This window comes from Sorex araneus, chromosome 1 (genome assembly GCF_027595985.1).
Source record: "Sorex araneus isolate mSorAra2 chromosome 1, mSorAra2.pri, whole genome shotgun sequence".
Classification (NCBI taxonomy): domain Eukaryota; kingdom Metazoa; phylum Chordata; class Mammalia; order Eulipotyphla; family Soricidae; genus Sorex; species Sorex araneus.
The window spans coordinates 36,579,002-36,595,546 of NC_073302.1; the positions used below are offsets into that span (position 1 = coordinate 36,579,002).

Here is a 16,545-nt window from a genome sequence, read left to right on the forward strand (position 1 = left end):
GGGATGGGTAAACGATCACTGTATGAGTGAAATGCAAACACAAAAGTTCATAAATTTGTAACTGTACATCACAGTGGTTCTCTAATAAAAAATTAAAAAAAAGAAGAATAAATAGTTCTCCAAAGAAGATGTACAGATTGACCACAGACACATAAGAAATGCTGAGCATCACTCATTATTAAGGAAATGCAAATAAAAGTCTCAATGGGTTTACTCCCTTAGCCAATGAGTTTATTCCCTTTTGATTTACCTGAAATCAAAATATCGGAGCCAACAGGACTGATCAGGATGTGGAAAAGAGGGAACTTGGCACTGCTGGTGGGGATGTAACGTGGTGCAGCTTCTATGGAAAACTGCAGAGATGTTCCTTAGAAAATTTAAAAGGAAATTCTATAACACTACATCTGGGCCTTTACCTGAAGTGCATGAACATGCTAATTCAAAAGGATATATGCACCCCCATGTTCTCTGTGTCATTACATATGGAATAATCCCTGGCCTTTGAAATGATGAAATCATGCCTACTGAGATAAAATGGATGGAACTTGAGGTGATTATACTAAGTGAATTAAGGAAGGGAGAAAAAGAGAGTTGTTGGATGGTCTCATTCATGTGAAGTATGAAAAGAAAGCAAATAACAGATCAAGCTTCTAGACTCACTGAGAACTGGAGATTGCCAAGGGAAAGAAGGTAGGGTGAAGAAGGGAGCAAAGGGTTTTTGTGGGGGTGGGGGCGGCACTAAACTTTGGTAATGGGAGTGCTGACAATGAACACATACTGAGGTATGAAGCTAAATCTCTGAAATACAATATACTGTAAATTAATGATAAGTCAGTGAAAACAGTTATAAAAGATGTCCCTTTTCCCCACTCCTCCCCACATTGAACATCTGCTGGAAATCTTAAGCCTAGCTGATAAAAAAATAAGCCAAGAAAAGTTTGGGAAAGAAGAAATAAAATAGACTCTGCAGGTAACATGATTATCTAAACAGAAAATTCTAAAATCCCAACAACGACAACAATAACCACAACAAAACCCTCCTGGAACTAGTAAGCAATCATAGCAACATAATGGGACACCAAATTAATATACAAAAAGTCACTTACTTTCTTATACACAAGAAATGAAAATTGGGATTTGAAATTGAAAAAACAGAACATCGGAACTGGGGAGAGAGAGCTCAAAAGGGTAGAGGATACAATTCAGCAACAACCAAATAAATAACTCTATTCAAAAATGAGCAGAAGAGATGACTAGATACTTCACTAGAGAAGACATATACAGATGGCTAATGGGTACATGGAAACATGTTCCTTATCACTTAACTATCAGGGAGATGCAAATCAAAACTAAAATGAGATATCACCTCACACCCATGAGAACGGCATGTATCAAAAAAGAGTGGAAATATAGCAAGTGCTGGGAGGCCATGGAGAAAAAGGAACTGGCACTTGCTGGTGGTGGGAATGTAAACTGGCCCAGCCTTGATGGAAAACAGTGTAGAGTTTCTCAAAATATTAAATACAGAGCTAGCATAGGATCCAGCAGTTCCACTCCTAGGTGTCTCTCCCCAGAACACACAAAAAAGCACAAACCTGAAAAGATGCACACACACACCATACACACATACACACACACACACTTATATGTTCACTGGAGCACTATTTACAGAAGCCAAGACCTGGAAGTAACCCAAGTGCCCAATGATTGTCGCGTGGGTAAAGATCTGTCTAAACACTCCATGTAATTCTACTCAGCTATCAGGAAAGATGAAATGTTGCCATTAGCAACAACAAGGATGAAACTGGAAGGGCTTATGCTTAGTGAAATGAGTGAGGAGAAAGAAAATACTGAATGATCTCACTCCTCTATGGGATAAAAAGAAGGGAAGCAAGACCAAACCAAGCCAGAACAAGCTCTTGAATTCTGACTGCAGAACTGAGGCTGCCAGAGGGGAAGAGGGAGAAAGTCCGATTGAGAGGGCTCAGGGGATTTGTTAAAGGGCTACTGGGCCCTTGGTGGTGGATGTGGCTTGGTATCTATACATTTTTTTTTAATTTAGAAAATTTAAAAATAATTATTAAATTTTTAGGAAAACAAATCGAGGCTCTGTGGTTTACCATGCTACTAATAATGGTTTCTCATGCACATCATTGTAAGACCAGACCCATCCCTAGCTCACCTCCTCTTTGCCCCAATTCCTCCTTTAACTCTATTGTGTAGATCAGTTCTCCCATTATGCTGCCTTCAAATCCTGGGTGCCACTTTGCTGTGTATCTTCAAGTCCCACATATGAGAGAGATCATTCTGTATTTGTCCCTTTCCTTCTGACTGACTTCGATGTGATATGCTCTAGTTCCATCCATGTTGCTGCAAATTGCATGATTTTACTCTTTCTTAGAGCTACATAATATTTCATTGTGTGTATTTACCACCATTTCTTGATCTATTGATTTGGAATTTTGCATTTGGGTTGTTTCCACGTCTTGGCTATTGTACTAAGAGGGGTGATGAATACAGGTGTGCATATATCCTTTGAAATGGATGCTTTTGTGTTTTAGAGATAGATGCCAAGAAGCCATACATTTGAAGAGATGTAAAACTATTTCTAAAAATATACAGTGTTACAAACAATGATACCTCCATTAAAATAAGTGAATCCAGATACTGATCTCATGCCTTTTACAAAAAGAAAAAAAAAAGCAAAAGAACTCAGAATGGACCCAAGAAACCTAAGTGTGAAATGCAGAGCCATAAACTGCTAGAAGATAAAAGGAGAAAAATCTAGATGACCTCCAGTTTGGCAATGAGGTTTTTGCTACAATAACCAAAGCATAAACCATGAAAGGAACAACCAATAAGTTGTACTTTATTAACATAAATATTTCCACTTTGCAGAAGAGAATGCTAAGAGAAAGACTGAAAGTATCTGCAAAGCATGTAGCTGATAAAGCATGTATCCACCATGTACCAAGAACTCTTAGAAAGAAGAAGACAACCTTATTCAAAAGTAGGCAAATGATCTGGCCAGGTAACTCACTGAAGAAACACAGACGGCAAATAAGCAAATGAGAAAAATGCTTCACGTTACATACATGTCACTGGGGAATTTGCAAATTAAAACGACAATGTGGCATAACTGCACGCATCCAGAATGTCTAAAATTACCAATACTGGCGACCCCAAATCCTGGTGGAGATGTGGAGCAATAGAAATGGTCTTTTGTTGGGGCTGGAGCAAGAGCACAGCGGGTAAGGCGTTTGCCTTGCACGTGGTCGACCCGGGTTCGATTCCCAGCATCCCATATGGTCCCCTGAGCACCACCAGGGGTAATTCCTGAGTGCAGAGCCAGGAGTAACCCCTGTGCATCACTGGGTATGACCCAAAAAGCAAAAATAAATAAGTAAATAAATAAATAAATAAAATCCTTGAAAAAAAAGAGAAATGGTCTTTTGTTGAGGATAGGAATGCAAACTGCAAGACAATTTGGCTGTTTCTTACAAAGCTACACACAGTCTTGACATGTAATTCAAGAATTATGTTTCTAGGTCTCTACCCCAAAAGAGTTGGAAACTCTGCCCACCAAAAATAAATTTCACTAAAAGTTCTGTAGAGAGCTTCATTTTATAATTCTCAAACTCGAAAGTAACCGAGTTGCCTTAACAATGTGTACTTAATACAATACTGTCACAGGAAAAACTGTGGGACAAGCAGGTAACAGCACACTACTCACTGATGACAAGGCTGAATCTGTAGCCCTGAGAAGACTTGGAGGAAGCATCAATGCACAACACTAAGGGGAGGAAGTAGTATGAATAGGCTACCTACCCATGATGTGAGTTCCAGGATGCGATGTTTTGAAAAAGGAAAAACGATCTAGAAAGTTAAAAGCTCCATAGTTTCCCAGGGTTGGTGAGGCAGAGAGACTGTTTAGGGCAGTTAGCTGCTCTGCATGGCAGGGCAAGAATGGAGTGGTTCAATAAAAAAAAAATGAAAAATTAAAATGAAAAGAATGGAGCTGGACTCTCTCTCTTTGATGAAACTTAAAGAACATACAGCCATTAATATATGAACCCTAATGTAAGCTATGGACTTTGGAAGATGACAAAGTAGCAGTATTGATCCACCAATTATAATGTAATACACAACGCAAGCTATTCGCAATAGGGGAAATTATTGGTGGGGAGGGGAGGTTGTGGATAGACAAAACCTCTCTGAACTTGCTGCTACCATTTTCTGTCAACGCCAAACTGCTCCAAGGAATGGTTTATTAATAAAGTAAAAGCTTGGAAGAGGGGCTAGAGAGATAGTACAACAGTACATGCTTGCCTTGCCTTGCATGAGACCCTAACCTGGGTTTGATCCCCAATATGCTCTATGGGCCCCAGAACCATGTCAGGAGTGATTCCCGAGTGCAGAGCCAGGAGTAAGTGCTGAGCCCTGAGTCAGGTATGATCTCCAAATTAAAAAATCAACAGCAATAAAACATTTGAAAAAATGATATATACATTATACTTTTAGAACAGCCCCAAATACATGAGTTTTCTGAGCTGGTTTAGAAAATGAACAGGGGCATGGCACCAGGCTGTCCCCAGGAGGTCACTGCAATTGGGTTTTTACTCCTGGACACTTGCAGGTTCTCTGGGCTGACCCTCTTCCCTGGGGCCTTGCTCTTCAGCAGAATCCTGTGTACTTAGTGCCAAGTGCAGAAGTGGTGGGATTGGAAGGAGGCAGGCCTGTGGGCCCGGGCAAGCTCAGGGACAGGAGGCTGCCTAGTGCCACAGGCTCCGCCCCCGGGGACCACCCCGCACGCAGCTGTTTGGGCTCCCAGGTACCACAAGGAAAGCGTGAGGGCTCTGGAGCAAGGTGGCCCCAGGTGTCTGAGCACCCAGCGTGTGACCCCGGACACCCCAACAACAACGAAGGGGACACTGAAAGCTAAAAGCAAAATTGCACTTTTGAGTCTGTTTACAAACCACTCACCGTGGTGGTCAGGACCGGGGCTGTGTGCTGTGGAAGACCATGTGTGGGGGCTGCTAGATTAGACTGTGTGGGAGATGGTGGAGCCGTGGCCCCACTCCGGGGAAGCTGGAGCCCTGATTGGGGGCTGCAGGAGGTGGGCAGGGATGCCCTAATGAGCTGTGTCTTGCCAGGAAGGATTGGGGTGTGGGAGATCCAGGGAATTTGGGGCTAGGTCCCCATAGAGGGAGCACAGGGGGTCTGCTTCTCAGTTCTGTTACTGAAGAGGTAGGTTTGTTTGAACATAGGCTTGCTATTGAATATAGATGTTATTGTTATTGAATATAGAGGTTATTGTTATTGAATATAGAGGTTATTGAACACTGAACATAGGGGCTAGAGTGATAACACAGCAGGTAGGGCATTTGCCTTGCATGTGGCCGACCGGGTTCGATTCCCGGCATCCCATATGGTCCCCCGAGCACCGCCAGGAGTAATTCCTGAGTGCAGAGCCAGGAGCAACCCCTGAGCATCACCCGGTGTGACCCAAAAAACAAAACAAAACAAAACGACAAAAAACCACTGAACACAGATGTTATTGTTCTTGAACATAGAGGTTCCGGAAAGGAGAGGGTGAGACCCCAAGCAAGGCCTGGTATGGAGTCCTGAGGCTTCTGGAATGTCAGAAGCAGCTAGTGAGGTGGCAGGTGATGGGGAGAAAGGTCTTTGATCCCTGTCACGGCAGAGTGGGGGCAGCCCAGCCCCCCATCAGCTCCTGGCTCACAGGAGGGTCTGAGGGCATCTCAGTGCTGCCTGTAGGAAAGTGACAAGGAAAGGGCAGAGTTGCAGGTCGACAAATCAACGGGGTTCTGCCACCAGGGCAACTGTGTGACAAGGAAATTAGAGGAAAAAGAGAAAATGGGGCTGGAGAAGGTGTCAGGGGAAGGTCGTGCGGGTTCCTGGAGGGGAACACAGGGGCAGAGGACTTCGGCCTCTCTGCAGGAACAGGGGGGCCTTAGGCAGGGCCTGCTTCCTGCCCATGTTCGGGGTCTTCACCTTCACAGAGAGGAACTAACTCAGTGTGAGAACTGCGGCACTAGAAGGTCTGCAATGCCCCTGGGCTCAGCATCAAGCCACTAGTTTTGGTCTCCATCTACTGCTGAATTGTGAGCTCTTCCTCAGGTGCTTTTTGTTGTTTTGGGGGGGTGTGGGGGGTTTAGCAGCAGGGAAGGGCATGCGATACTGGGGGGCGTACTCAGAACCCCATGTGTGCCAGGCATGGGCTCCTGTCCATGGGGCTATGTCCTGGGCACCACCTTGTTACTCTTATTACCTCCCCTTCCTCATTACCTTTATTAAATACTTTTTTTTTATGGGGGAGGGTGGAGTTTGGGGGCTCGGGGGCTACTCCTGACCCTGGAGGTGCTCTGGGGATCATAGCAGTGCTGGGAACTTGAACCTAGTCAGCCGAGGTGCCGAGCAAGTGCCTTGACCCCTACATTGCCTCTGGCCCCCTGGTCACTCTAAGTTCAGTCCTCACCCTGTAGAAGGGGCAACACATCCAGGTCTCACACAATTCACAGGTCCAACACTGATGACAGAAAGGCCAGGGAGAACCCGGGCAAGCTGCGAATTGCTGTGAGTCCCAGGCTGGGGTGTTAGTGTGGGCGTGCTGGGTGACCCTGGGTTTGTGGCAGAGCCGCTCTGGGCATGTTTCCTGCTCCCCGACCCCGCAGCCAGCGGGGACCCTCAGAGCCCTGAGCCACCGTATCACCGCTTCTGGCAGTCTTACTGCTCTGACCATCCATGACTCTCCCTGCCCCGGGTCCCCCCGGCCTCACAGCTCCTCAGGGCCAGACAGCTCTTCCCGGGTGGACCATTCTGGATTTCTGGGGCCCCAGAGGTGGGGGCGTGTGGCCCTCCCTCAGGATGGAAGGACAAACTGTTCAGACTTTGATTTGCATTTCCTTAATAATGAGTGATGCTGACCATCTTATGTGTCAATCTGTACATCTTCTTTGGAGAACTATTTATTCTTGACTTTTGCCCTCTTTGTAATTGAGTTAGTTGGGGTATTTTTTTTGGGGGGGGGTGAGTGGTAAAATTTGCATATATTTTGGATATGCTCCCTAATCAGATTACAAATATCTTCTCCCTCTTGAGTCATTATCTTTTTTTCTAATGGCTTCTTTTCTTAATAAAAACATTATGATTTTCTGAACCTGAGAGATCATACAGCGGCCGGGCATTTGCTTTGCATGTGTCCAACCTGGGTTCAATCCCTGGCATCCCACATGGTCCCCTAAGAGGAGCAATTCCTGAGTGCAGAGTCAGGAGTAACACCAAGTATAACCAAACGAAAAATACCCCCAAAACTCATTATAGTTTGCTATGGCACCGTGTGTTTGTCCTATTTCCCTTGCCATTAGAGTTGAATTTCTGCAGCCTTCTCTGCTACTGAGGTCCTGTAGGAGCTGCGGACTCAGACCTGCTCTTCTGGGAAGGGTGTGGCCAGCTCAGAAGGGCCCCCAACGGGCCATGTGATGGGTGTGGAGCTTCCTTACCCATGCAGCACCTAGGAGCCAAGCGTGTGCCCAGGACAAGGGCAAACACAAGGCAGTTAGAAACGCGCCCACTGCACTTTCTGTCTGCTTATGCCACTGCTGGAGCAATGTCTGGTTTATCACTGTGGAAACTCTATAGCGAGTAGGAGAGATGTCAGAACATCTCTTCCCTGAGCATTCCTTCAATAAAAACAATAAAAACACCAATAAAAACACAGCGTTGTTTCTGGTCAAACTGGGCACATAAGGGGGAAGCCTCCACAGCTCAGAGAACAATCTTTGCAATGACCAACAGCTCCCGGCATTCTGCAGAGAATCACAAGCCTAGACAATTTCTTTCACCATCCCTGCCCCGGCAGCAGGCGTGAAGATGTCCTCCCAGACCTTTCTGAACCCCACACTGCACAGGGAAGGAAACCTAATGAATGAAGGTTTGGACAAGGACCCTCGGGAGGGTACAGGGCTGAGACGGATCCCCGAAACAACTCTCCTTTGACAAGAAGCATCACCCCATGTCCGTGGGCTGTCGGAGGCAGCCAGCTTACCTCCATGCTGTACTTCTCCACTGTCCTTCTCAGGGGGTCCACGGCCTGCCAGCAGATGAGGATGCACAGGTCGATCAGCAGCATGCCCCCGACAATCACGAGTAATTTCTGGTCCTTGATGATCTGCAGAAGGGGGCAGTGAAAGGCAGGAGCAAAGGTGAGCGAGGCCTCCTGGGGGCGGCCCAGAAGCGGGGTCCACAGGACAATCCCCTGTAGGTTCTCTTGCTTGGCATTGGTTCCAGTCATGAACTTGACCTAACCACACCCTAAGCCCACACATGCCCTGAAGCTGATGACATCTTGTCTCTGGCCTGCTGTGCTCTTGGCACCAGTGACCTTCCTACCTGCTCTCCCCCTCTCAGGCCTTTGTCAGTGCTGGCACATCCATCTGGAATACCTCTTTTGTCCACCTGGCCAACCCCTAAAGATAGTTAAAGAGCCTGATACACACACACACACACACACACACACACACACACACGAACCCAGGTCAGATGTGTGCAAGGCAAGTGCCCTGGATCCACGCAGGGCCTTTTAAACAGTGCCCAGGGGGCCAAGGGGCCCCTCCTGGGGTCATTCTTGGCCAGCTCAGCTGGCAGTTCAACGCTAGGCCCTGAGGATGTGGTTCCACTCAAGCCCTGAAGTGGTGTGGCCACCTCCGTGACGCTTGTGGGGTCACATGGTGCTGGGACGAATGCAAGGCTGCACCCTACCCAGAGGCCGTCTCCCATATGCAGGCCTCCTAACATGTTAAATTAAGATATAAACTTATTTAAATTTTAAAATAAGGTTCTTGAAAACTTCAACTCATACATGAGACCATCTTAAAAATCTTTAAAGGAATATTGAAAAAAAAACCATTAGGTCAAACTTCTTAAATTTTATATGGGGGTGACAAAAAACCTTAAAATTTTGTTTTAGGATGAGTTTCCTTTTTTAAAAAAAATACATATTTTTAAAACTTATTTTCTTTTCTTTTAATGAATCACTGTGAGATACAGTTACAGACTTACAAACTTGCTTGATTACGTTTCGGTCATACAGTGCTCAAATACCCATCCCTCTACCCATGCCCATACTCTACCACCAATGTTTCCAGTACCCCTCCCCCACCCCTGCTCTTTCCTTCCACCTGCCTCTGTGGCAGGCACATTCCCTCTTACTCTCTCTCTCCTTTTGGTGTTATGGTTTACAATATAGGTACTAAGCGGATATCGTGTTTGGTCCATATCATGTTTGGTTCAGCATGCATCTCCCATCCCGAGCAAGCCCTCCAACCAAAGGATGAATTTCTTTATACTGGTTTACTGTCTGCAAATGTTTGATTTGCAAGGCTTTTGTTTTTGTTTTGGCCACACCTGGGTGTGCTCAGGGCTTACTTCTGACTCTGTGCTTCGCATTCAGGCCTTCCAGGGACTTGGCTGATGAACCCACACAACACAGCTCACACAGACTGGGTGGGAACTGGCCAAGTGCTATCACTTTTTCCTTTCTCTTTTGGGGGGACCATACCCGGCAGTGCTCAGGACTTAACTCTGCTCTGTGCTCAGGGATCACTCCTGGCAGGCTCAGGGGAACTATATGGGGTGCTCAGAAGTGAACCCAGGTAGGCCATGCAAGGCAAGCGCCCTACCCGCTGTATAATCTCTCTGGCATCCTATTATGTATACCGGTATAACTGGTTATGTAAAAAACATATACCGATATAAACGGGTTATGTAACATTTTTTGTTGTACAGGGTTTGCAGGTGGAAACAGTTGAAGAAGGGCTTGGAAAATGGCAGCCCCTGCTCCATTGCCTGGCAGCCCTCTCTTTCGAGGGCTTCCCACTGCCCGGATATTAAAGTCCAGGATCCTTAGAGGGACGTCTGCTTTTCTTTGTGGCCTCTTCTTGCACCCTGTCCATCCTCCTACCTGAACTCCAAGTCTGCGCCAGACAGAACCTCTCTCAGCCCCTCAGTCCCCATGCCCTGGGCAGGCAGGCCAGCCCACCTCCACGGGGCTCTGTCCTGCCCAATCTCTGCCTGCCTAGACCTCACTCACTGCCTCCACCCCCAGTCCTGGTGTAGGTGCCACCTCCCACATGAAGCCTCGTACCCTGGCCATTGGCACATCGTACCAGGTGTGCCGTATACCTTGATACCCCCATCTGCCCCCAGCAATAGTTCTTCTCACGGGATGTTATGATCACTTGGTGACCTCGTGTCCCCAGGAGGAGGGGGGGGTTAGCTCGCACCCCCTGTAAACAGCCCGGTGCATGCTACACCTCAGGTGCCCAAGAAGATGCTTTTGCTCCCACTGAGTGAAAGATGCTGAGCGAAAGATGGGTGATCCCCAAGACCAAGAACGCTCACCTTCTTCTTCATCTTTACGTTCTTGAAGATGGCGTGGACCCTCCAGGTCTTGGCGAACATGGCCCCGAAGGCTGTGGTGTAGCCCACCGTGAGGATCCAGGTCCTGACCTGCAGGCATGAAGAAGTAAGCATCAGTGTCTGCTGGTGTCTGCTTTAGGAGCACATCCCTGCTGGGGTACGTGTGCGTGTGTGTGTGTGTGTGTGTGTGTGTCTGTCTGTCTGTCTGTCTGTCTGTCTGTCTGTCTGGGGAGGAGACAGACAGACATTCTTATCATTCTCCTGCACCTTGAGTCCTTCCATCTCAGCTAGTTCAGTAGACAGTTCTGGCTCTCAGTCTGGTCCAGAGATACCCTCCCCACAGGGGGCCAGGGGCAGAGATATCTCTGCCCCTGGCCCCCTATGGGGAATTCCTGAGGGTCCCCCAGGGCCACAGGCAACAGATCTCTGACCATCGCTTCTTCCTTTCCTTCCTGGGTGGTCCCTGATGGGGAGCCAGGCCCTCCTCTGAGGAATAGGTGGCCCTGGGGAACCTCATCTACGGGACCTCGTTCGGTGGTGAGTAGGGGGCTGAGACTGGGCAGGTAAATGAGCTGGGGGGGGTCCTCGCCAGTGCTCAGTGGACCACCTCCTTTGGGTGAGCAGGGCAGGACTCAGAGGGGCCCGCTGGCAGCTGTCATTAAGAGGGGCTGCTTGGTCAATAGGTCTAGTGAGGAGGGTGCCCCCCCACCATCTGTTCTGGTGCTGGGAGAAGGAGCAGGCACCCCCAAGACCCTGAGGAGGCCACTGGCCTGGTGCTGTGGCCATAAGGTGCACACGGACCTAGATTTGCCTGTCTGACTTTCAGCTGCTCCCCAGACCCAGGCTGGATGCCAGTGGGAGGGACCAGTTCTGCTGAGGGTCTAGAGGCTGAAGACCACCACCTGGATGCCCACTTCCCCCTGCCTTGGCACACCCAGAACTTGCCCAGTCCCTGGCTGCATGGTACTTCCAGAGGCTGAGTCCTTCTGCCCGGAACTCTGTCCGGGCCTGGTCTTCCCTCTGCTCTGAGCCAGGTCACCCCAGTGGGGACGTGAGTGTGGCTGCAGCACACACTCACCAGTGTGGGACCAGAGGGAGCAACCCAGCGGGGTCACTTGCAGGAAGTTCCAGCTGAGCTCCTTCCCACAGTCTCCCCTCTCCACCTTCTAGAAGCTGGGCTCTAGCTTTTCGGAGACAGAACACTTCCCTATTGCATTTCATCTGCCAAGGTTGCCACTGGCTGGGAAGACAGCAAGTTAACGCCCTTGTCCTGGGGGCTGTGATGTCACAGCGACTCATAAACACAGACATATGAAGTGCACACACAGGAAACAGCACTTTATTCTTCTTTTTAAAATTTCATCTCAGGGCTGGGGAGGTGGGGGGTAGAGGGGAGGTATACTGTGATTCTTGGTGGTGGAATATGTGCACTGGTGAAGGGATGGGTGTTCGAGCATTGTATAACTGGGACTTAAACCTGAAAGCTTTGTAACTTTCCACATGGTGATTCAATAAAAGAATAAATTAAAAAAAAATTTATCTCAAAAACCAGGAGAAAGCTGGTAGGCAGGAAATGAATTGCGGTTGGAGCGATAGCACAGTGGGTAGGGTGTTTGCCTTGCACACGGCCTACTTGAGTTCAATCCCCGGCATCCCATATGGTTCCCCAAGCACCACTAGGAATAATTCCTGAGTGAAGAACCAGGAGTAACCCCTGAGCATTGCTGGGTGTGACCCAAACAGAAGAAAAAATAATGAATCGCAGTGCACAGAGATGCATGGGGTGGTCACATTATTCCCCACATCACAACAACCAGGTGCCGGCTAGGAACTAGAACTTGAGTCTGGGGCTGGAGAGCAGAGTTCATTCCAGGGGCTGACTGTCCATCTCCCGATGCCCGATGCCCGAGTCACATGGGGATTCACTGATCATCCCACTCACTTGGTCTTGTTTGCTCACTATTAGTAGGCCAGAGACAGCATGGAATGATAAAAACTGAAAAGTCGGGGGCAGGGTTGTGGCTCAAAGGTTGAGTGCCCGTGTTTGACCCAATATAGAACAGCATGAACAGAGATAAAAACAAATCAACAACAACAACAAATCCAGGAGATGATGTTGATGATGATGATTTGCACTACAAGCTGAATGAGATAATCCTTTCTGTGGATGTTGAATCTGAGGCTTGAAGTGCTTGGGGTTTTTTGCTCACCCAGAGGCTGGCCAGTGGGGGAACGTGGTATTCTACTCAAAGGTGCACTCAATGCGTGTCCCCTAGGGTCCCAACTCTCTCCTCTACCTTCTCTCTACCTGTCACCTTCTCAAATAGTCTCCAGATCAGATTCGTCTAGGTTCAGGATCAGGGTGAACAGGAAAGAGCACCATTAGGGGGGTACTGACTAGTCTAGAACATTCTCTAGTGACTGCAGCTTCTTTTTTTCAGTGCTGAGGGATTGAACCCAGGATCCCACACCTAGCAGGGAGGCATGTCCTCTCCCACCAAGCCACACCCCCAACCTCCCTGAAGCACACCTTTTAGAGTTAACCCTTTAATGACTGGAATCACCACATTAACACAACAATTGGGATCAAAGGCCTCCAGACATTCTTTTACCATGCTCTCCTCTCAGTAGCACGATTTTTATTTTATCATTATTTTTCAGTGAAGCGAGATAGTTTTTACTGAGCAAAACTTAAAAAGATATGAGCGGGGGAGAAGGAAATGAATATGTGTTCAAGAGAGACGGTGAGCGTGGAAAGCCAGCCAGCACACAAGAGGCAGAGACAAGCTAGCAAGATACTCATTCAAGGGAAGAACACGGGCTTAAGAGGGCAAGCCAGGAACACCATTCTGGGAGGAAACATGCTAGATTCCCCACTCAGCAGTGCTCAGGAACCCACGGGGACACTTCCTGTGCTATTGAGCAGAGCCCCTCTGGGGGTTGGATGCTCAGGCTTGATGTTTGGGGCCAAGGGTGCTGGGGATTGGACTTGGTCAGAGGGCAGGCAAGGCACGAGCTTCAATCCTTCGAGCCAACTCCAAGAACACGAGCATCTTAAAACGATGATAAGAGAGGGGAAATGTCATTATGTTGACCTTCTCCCGTGGCCACACCGGCCTCTCACTTCAGAGAGAAGTACTACCCCTAAGTGCTGATTAGCGTTAGTGTAAGATAGGCTTTGACGCATGTTTTCTTTGAAGCAATCATTTGCAGACCACTTGTCTGTTTTGTAGGGCTCAATGCATTAAGTCTCGATAATATAAATGAGTTTGGTTAGCTCCAATTCAATCAGATAAATCTGCTCTGGCATCTGGACGCGGCAGTAAGTGGACCCACAAGAGAAGGGTAAAGACGGCTGGCAAAGGCTGCCGGGCAGGAAGATGCTAAAGGGCAGTCTCAAGGGTCCGTCCAGACCCTCGCCCCCTTCCTGGATGAGGCTATTCAATTTTTTGGGTTGTTGAGCTTCGAGAGCGCTTTAATCTGTCTTGGATGTTAGCCCTCAGTCTGATGTATGCTGTGCAAATATTTCCTCCCAATCAGCAGAGCGTCTTTTTATTCAGGGCTATGTTTCTTTGCAGTGCAAGAGCTTTTTATCTTGAGCATCCCCCTTGTTTATTTCTGCTTCTGATTTTTCCTGTCAATGAAGGTATATCACTGAAGACCCGCTGAGGCCCCGATCTTGGAGTTCCTATCTATGGTTCTCCTTGATGTAGAGGCAGGTTTGCTGTCGAGGTCTTTAACCCATTAAAAAAAAAATATATATATATATATATTTTAAATTGTATCCCTGTGAGACAGACCCTTACAAAGCTGTTCATGACTAAGTTTCAGTCATAAAGTGTTCCAACACCCATCCCTCCACCAGTGCACATGTCCCCGCACTAGTGTTCTCAATTTCCCTCCCATCAATCCCCACCCCATCCCCAGCCTGTCTATATGACAGGCATTTCTCTCTCTCTCTCTCTCTCTTCCTCTCTCTCTCTCCCTCTGTCCCTCTCTCTCTCCTTTTGGGCATTATGGTCTTTAACCTATTTGAATTGAGCTGTGTATGGCATGACACAGGACCCTAAACTATTACTACTATTATTGCTAACTTTGCATGTGGCTCACCAGTTTCCCCAGCACCTTTTGTTGAAGAGGCCTCCTTGCTCCCCCTCTCACACCTAGCCCCTTTGTCATAAATTAACTTTCCAGCTGCTTCCTCAAAGTACACAAAGAAACCAAGGGCCGAAAGGCACATTGAAAAAAAAATGCTGATCATCATTAATCATCAGGGAAATGCAAATCAAAATGACCATGTGATCTCCCAGCTCAGAAAGGGCTACAGGAAAAAAGACCAGAAACACGAAGTGCTGGCAGGGATGTGGGGGGAAAAACCAAAAGGAACTCTCATTCACTGCTAGTGGGACTGCTGCAGGTTTAGTCTCTTGAGAGAACAATCGGGAGATTTCGCAAAACATTCCGAACAGCACGTCCAGATGACCCTGTGGTTCTACTTCTGGTTCTACTTTCAAGAACTCAAAAACATGACTCTGGAAAGACATAGGCACACCTCTTCACTGTAGCACCATTTACAGTAGCCAAGATCTGGAAAGAACCCGCTGCAAGAGCTACACAGTGGAAAACTACTCAGCCAGGAGAAAAGAGGGAATGGGGCAGTTCGTTGTAATTTGGGTGGAACTGGAGAGTGCCATGCTAAGGTGAGGGAGTCAGGAAGTGAAAGAGAAATATCAGATAATTTCATTCATGAGCAGCACACACAGAGACAAAGACGGGGCTTAGAAACAGACCTGGAGACATGATCCATAGACACTGAACGGGGAAGGGCCCTTGGGACAGCGGTGGAGGGACCTGGAAACGCTGGGACTGTATGGTGATGGTGCCAATGTTAATGTAGGGGTCGGAGCGACAGCCAGTGGGAAGGGAGTGTGCCTTGCACGTGGCCAACCCAGGCTTGGTCCTGGGCACCATATATGGTCCCCTGAGTTCCACCTGGAGTGATCCCTGACCAGAATAAGGCCTGGGTGCTGCCAGATGTGCCTCCCTTGCCCTCTCTCCCCCTCAATTAGTGTAAACTAGGAAATCTCAATTTAAAAAAATGTTAAAAGAAACACTACAGGAAGTCTTCTGTCACCTAAAAATCAGAGGGCAGGCTGAGGGCATCCCCCACTCTTCAGAAAGGCCGTGGACAGCCCCATCAGGACCTGTTCCCCTAGGGCTGGTCCCAGCAGTGATATCCTGGGTATTTTCTTTCTGTATGGTTCAGTGATGCCAAATAAACTAGAAGGTTCTGTCTGGTCCCAACAGGTCATGTCAAAGTCTCTCTCCTGATCCAGCCACACACGACAGTTCCTCGAAACTCCTGCCCCGTCTTGGGTGCATGGATGCCCTGAGACAGAGGTCTTGCCTTCCTTCTCAGCTCTAAGGTGCTCTGCAGGTCTGTGTGACAGAGAAGGTGGCAGCTATTCCGGGCCGCTATGTGTCCCCCGAGGCCGGATGGTCCTGGGAGCAAGGTCCAGGGTCTGGCTGGCTGTATGCAGGGGGGCCAGGAGCCCTTTCCTTTGGCTCAGATGGGTTCTAGAGTCCCTTTGCTTCATCCCAATGCTCAGCCCTGGCAGTCAGTACTGAGAGGTGGGAAGGAAACCTTGGATCCTCCTAGAGGAGGGGTTTTGGAGAGAGGCATTATGACTGGGAGCTGAAAGGGGGCACTCAGAGGGGTTGCTGGGATCTGCTTTCCTGGGGTGAGAGATTTGGTGTTTGTCCCCCTGAGAAACTTGGGGGACCATTGATGCATGCAAGGCAACAAGCATCTCTGTACCATTTCTCTGGTCCTGGAAAGATCTGTCTTTATCTCAACTGGGATTCACAGTTGCTTTCAACTTGTGAAAATCCACTGAGCCTGAGAAAATTCACACACACACACACACACACACACTCACACAAACACACAAAGACTACAAGCCTGTGAAGGCATAGTTGAGTTTGTGAAAATTCACTGAGCTGCACACACACACACACACACACACACACACACACACACACACACAGACATGTGAGAACTACCAGCCTGTGAAGATACAGTTGAGTTTGTGAAAATTCACTGAG

At 48.0% G+C, this 16,545-nt stretch overlaps 1 protein-coding gene across 1 annotated transcript in view; it reads right to left on the bottom strand.

Annotated features, from left to right (window-relative positions):
- GABBR2 (gamma-aminobutyric acid type B receptor subunit 2) overlaps positions 1 to 16,545 on the bottom strand; it is a 372,576-nt gene that overhangs the window by 51,328 nt on the left and 304,703 nt on the right. The window contains exons 12-13 of the mRNA XM_004600251.2: positions 10,423 to 10,530; positions 8,069 to 8,191 (exon numbers count right to left, since the gene is read on the bottom strand). Coding sequence (XP_004600308.2) covers positions 8,069 to 8,191; positions 10,423 to 10,530 — 231 coding nt within the window. The remainder of the gene's footprint in view (positions 1 to 8,068; positions 8,192 to 10,422; positions 10,531 to 16,545) is intronic.